We start from the raw sequence: 5460 nt of genomic DNA on the forward strand, positions 1-5460 counted from the left end.
TCTAGTGAATGTTAACATATGTTGTTGTCTTAACACACAATATTTATAGATAAGGGCAACAAAAACAAAACCCAATATCATTATTAACAACAAGTGTATTAACTTACACACAAAAAACTGTTCTTGTCTAGACATCAATCACTTTGTATCCATATCTTGTTTCACTAGTGCTTCTATTTATCTAGCTACCAGTTGATTGGTCGTTAGGTCTGTTTTTTTTATCCAGCTGTATTCGTAAACAGCATATTATATATATATATATACACACACACAACCAATTTTATCATTTAATTAACCCGTCTCTCTCTGTTAACGATGAAATATTAAAATTTACCTAAAATATCAGTGTACTAGTACAATTGTGATATTTTGAATAAAGAAATAAAAGAGGTAAGAAGAAGTCCTTTTCGTGAAATACTCCGAAGTTTTACTTACGTCGTCTGGAATCTACGTTGAGAGCTGAGTTAACACAGAACATCTCGTTCAAGGTAAAGTTACGTTATGTTTAGAATGGACTGATCTAATTAATACACTATGCCAGATTAATACGTTGTTTACGTTTGTTTGTTTGTTGGATTTCGCGCAAAAATAAACGAGGACTATTTGCGCTAGCCGTCCCGAATTAAGCAGTAATAAACTAGATGTATGGTAACTATTCATCACCACTCACCGCCACTTCTTCGGCTACACTTTAACAACAAACAGTGGAATTGACCATCACCTGATGTCGTCCCCTCAGCTGAGAAGATGGGCAAGTTTAGTGTTGTGGGAACTCGAACCAACGACCATCCGATTACGAGAAGAGCACTCTAACCCCCTGGGAATGGCGGGATATATTTATAAATAAAATAAATGATAATTTACGCTTTATTATAAAGTTATGGATACTAGAATGTTCGGAGAGATACAACTTATGTTAGTTCTTGAGTTTCCGTTTTACAATCATTGTTTTAATCGTGTTTCATTAAAAGCAACTAACTCACCAGAATGAGATTCAGTCAGTGAATGGTTGTGTGAAAAGTGAAATATTGTGGATTTGAGCACCTGAATGAGTCATTAACCGTCAGCATCATTGGTGATTGTTATTTTTTACTTTTTAACACACGATGCTTCTGAGCAGTATTCAATTACATCTAATAAAATGATCATTCCAACTAAATTGGTTTTAAAATTCATTGAAATGTCAAAATTAATTTTGAATATTTACAGCATTATTGTCTGAAAACGAATTGTGATTCGATAGGAAATTTAAATTTAATATATTTTTTATTTTCCTGAGGAATAATTGTGATTTTCGTAACAATGAAAATACCGTATTACTTCGAATTTACCTCGCAAAACAAAGACTTTCGAAAAATCCTACATTAATAAATATATTGGACTATATTTTAAAAAGAACGTAGTTCAGAAAGACTAAAAAAACACGAACATAAAAAGTTTCTGATGTCAGCGTGTATAGCGATATAGTTGGATATCAATGTCCATAGTCTTTGTCTGACCTTGACCTTTATGTTATTCAGACGCTATTTTATTGTATTTTTATTTTTAATGCATTTCTTACCATAAAAAATTATTTTACTTTCGATGCCGATTTAAAAGAAAAGTTATTTTGTTAGCCGAACAGATTGGTAATTGTGTTGCCACGAAAATTTATACAGTAAATGAGGCAAATGTACGCCGTTAGCATGGTATGAAAACCAAGCTGTTTTCTTTCAAGAGAAGTACAAAGTCATTTTCAGGCCCAAGAAAAGAAAGACATCCTGAAACTGATGCCGCATTTCAAAGAATTATGATAAAAGCAATAGAATGTTCAGGAATTAGTTGTATTTCTTTTAAGGTTTGACGTGGCTGGTGTAAGAACTTTATGAAAACAGAAGGTTTATCATTACGGTGAAGGACAAGAATTAGTCAAAACTTGCCATGAGCTTTTAAAACAAAACATACTGAATATCAACGATATATTATTGGTCTACATCAAAGAAATCAATATTCCCTTAACTAAATCGGTAAAGCAGATGAAACTGAAATTTTCTTTTCGAAATGCCGCGTAACTATACTGTAAATACCAAAGGAGTGAAACATGTGTCAGTCAAAACCACTGGTTATGATGAGTTAAGAGTTATTGTTATGCTATGTGTAACTATAGATGGACGAAAATTCTCACCGTATGTCATATTAAACAGAAAAAAAACATTGTCAAAAGAAAATTTTTGCAACGATGTAATAATTCGTGTAAAAAAAAATGAATAGATGACATCAGAGCTGATGGAAGAGTGGCTGGGATGGGTGTGGGAACGTCGGTCTGGTGTATTATTAAAACAATGGAGCATGCTTGTAATGGATGTATTTCATGACCGTATATCTGATAAAATCATAAGTAGGTTAAGGAACAACATTTCTGGCGGAATGACAGGTCAGTTACAACCTATTTATGTGTCCACCAACAAATAATTCAAAAAGTGTATCCATAAGCATCTTAACACTTGGCTGCATAAAGACAATCATGTTTTGATACCGAGTGATGTAATAAAACGTGTATCAGTATCAAGAATAGTGGAGGGGGATTTCAAGAGCTAGAAAAGAAGTGTTGGACATTATTATTAGACAATCGTGTTTGAAATGTTGTTTATCCAATGTGGAAGATGGAACGCAAGATGATCATTGTTTGAGACAGTAGTGAATCAAACGATGAAGTTACTTCAACTTCATAGTATAACAGTGAGTCAGAAGAAACATTAGAGTATCATTCTGATTAAATAAAGCAGGATGAAACATTATTGTAGTGAACAATTTTAATGTCCTGTTTACTTTATATATATATATATATTTATTATATTTCGTTTTAAATACATTAATAACATTTGTGATTCGATAATAAACTCTTTTGAAACATAAAAACATATTCACTTTTTTTCTAATTATCATCCAATTTTTTCTGAAATCCCCCTATTTAAAAGTGGAGTGGATCTTAAATAAGAGGGCGTCTTAAATTCGATGTATTTAGGGTAAATGTATGTTCCACGAAAGAAGTATTAAAATGTACTTGTCTTATAATTAATGTAGAAACAGTATTGTGGTACATCTATAACCATTCGTTTAATTCATGTTTTGTATATTTTTCTATGTACGATAAGAAGTGTCTGAATAAAAAAGAAAACCCTTTTAAGATGGGAATTTTCAAAGTGTGGTTTACCATAACACTTGTCCACCTGGTACATGTAACAGGAGGAGATAACTGCACGTGTGGTAAGGATACAAAAACGACTCGTTTTTTAACATTTTATAATAATGTATATAGCAGATTTTTTAAGGCATATTTGTTTGTTGTGAGAGTTTTTTGTTCTTGACTCTTTCTTAAATAATCAGACATTTTAATGTTAATAGTCGAACAACAAAAAGAAGTGATTCATAAATAAACTATTCATTTGTTTCGTTATAAGACTCACCTTTACACGATAGTGTTTTTGTTAAAATACACTAGTGTTAATGTATGTAAAAAAAAAAGTGGTTCATTTGGGCTGTTGCAAAGACTACAAAAATCATATTACGTTTCATGATCATGTTTTCGGTCTGCTCATCAGTTCAGAACTTTCAAAATTTGTTACTGCTTTTTGATGTGAATTGTGGTCTCGAATAAGAAAGCAACGTCCTCATGTTTTGAGCAAGTTTGTCATACAACGAGTTTTGTAACCTTGTTACACTTATTTGAATGCTGCTTGTGTCACCTCTGGTGATCAAATGTTGAAGAATGTTGGGATGTTTTAAATTATTTTAGTTGTCTTGGAACACAGTTTTTATTGATTTTTGTTAAGTGAACACTGCTAAATGTTTGATATATCAAATGGTAAAAATGAATCGTCAAATGTATCGTTTGTAACTTTTACAGTTCGGTGCTGTAAGAAACGTTTATAATTCCAAACCTTTACAACATTAAAACGTTAATGTTGCCCATATCGTTTTGATAGGTAATCTTGTTTTTCATATTTCAATTAGATGTAATGAAAGAAACCTTCTGACAACATGTTTATTTACGTGAATGTTTACAACTGATTTTGTTTGTTGAAACCATAGATATTTTACTAATGCTTTTAATCTGGAGATCTCCACAATAAAACCCGTACTTAATTAATTTTTGTTGATGATATATTATTTTAAATACTATCTTCTTTAGTAACAGACAGGTCTCTGGAAGGAAAACTGTTGAAACACCCTTCAAATCCATCAGTTTACCAAATTTTGGATGGGTGTCGGCATGGAGTGCCCAATCCTCCCACTTACAATAACATCTACAAAAACTGGGAATGTATTCAATCAAATATTTTGGAGAAACTCTTGTGTAAATGTGAATCTCTTTCCAACGGTGCAGAACTTATCAAGGGAAGTGGAGATACTGTATATTTACTAAGTAATGGCGTCAAAAGACCTATTGCTGACCCTGAAACTTTTAATGGCTTTTGTTTCGACTGGAACAAAATCAAGACTTATTCAGATATTGTCATCAACAGTCTTTCTACTGGACCTATTGTAAACATTAAGTAATATTTCAAGTTACATAAGTTTTTATGAACTTTTCATTTGAAACAGTTCTCTTGCATTGTTTCTTTATAATTAAAGTAAAACCAGTTTATTTTCATAAATAAATGACAGTCGCTTTCTTTAACTGTAAAAGCGTAAGTCAAGTCAATCATTCATTTAGTCAACTCAAACGCATAAAAATTCCGTTTGAAAATATTCAATTTAAAACCATGTACAACGTTTCTAAGTCTTTCTAGACATGTTAGTTCTTAAAATAAATGCTATGAATCTCGCTTTTCAATCTAAAAAAATTTTCTATGTTTTTTTGGCTAACTGAAACTGTGAAACTTGGTCGGAAAATTAGAATCAAAAAATGATTTGTCCTTCCGTAATTGAACTTTACCTATTTAGAACTATTTTGAATTTTAATATGTTATGGATAACTGGTATATTTCGAATGAATAAACTAACCATATACGGAGAAGTTTCCTTTATGAAAAACTTGATAATTTAACCTTTGTCCTCAGAGGTTAATACAGAACATTTCGTTAAACGTAAATTTACGTCGATGTTTATTTAAACTAATATAATAAACGATGACAGATTATCATATCGATTAAGTGATGGATGTGATAACAGTAGGATATTTTTCTCTTTCAAATGAAATAAAAACAAACACAAAACATAAATAAACACACACACAAAAACTGACTCTTCCATGTGATTTTCTTTGGTTTATTTCCTCATAGGAGTAAAGCCAGTGCTCAGTCGTAAAAATGCATAATAACCGAAATAACGTTCACAAAAATAGAAATTTTATCAACAATAGGTTCACATACACACAACACGGATAGAATAACATTCAGAATAGTAAAAATTAGATAAAGTCTAGGTATTCACAATAATTAGATCAACAGAAGGTTTATAAATTTATAACATATTAAA

General features: G+C 31.2%; 1 protein-coding gene across 3 annotated transcripts; it reads left to right on the forward strand.

Moving 5' to 3' along the window:
- The first annotated feature begins 282 nt into the window (after nucleotides 1-282).
- Nucleotides 283-5074, forward strand: LOC143240393 (uncharacterized). Of its 3 annotated transcripts, none has more exons than XM_076482738.1 (3): nucleotides 283-488; nucleotides 3135-3246; nucleotides 4172-5074. In XM_076482738.1, the coding sequence occupies exons 2-3, from the start codon at nucleotides 3168-3170 to the stop codon at nucleotides 4537-4539; spliced, it is 447 nt and encodes a 148-aa protein (XP_076338853.1). In that variant the 5' UTR covers nucleotides 283-488; nucleotides 3135-3167; the 3' UTR covers nucleotides 4540-5074. The 3 variants fall into 3 exon arrangements, with proteins under 3 accessions (XP_076338853.1, XP_076338854.1, XP_076338852.1); XM_076482739.1 differs by having other exon boundaries at nucleotides 3138-3246; XM_076482737.1 differs by lacking the exon at nucleotides 283-488 and having other exon boundaries at nucleotides 2987-3246.
- Nucleotides 5075-5460: the final 386 nt, after the last annotated feature.

The sequence above is a fragment of the Tachypleus tridentatus genome, chromosome 13 (genome assembly GCF_004210375.1).
Source record: "Tachypleus tridentatus isolate NWPU-2018 chromosome 13, ASM421037v1, whole genome shotgun sequence".
NCBI classification, from domain to species: Eukaryota; Metazoa; Arthropoda; class Merostomata; order Xiphosura; family Limulidae; genus Tachypleus; species Tachypleus tridentatus.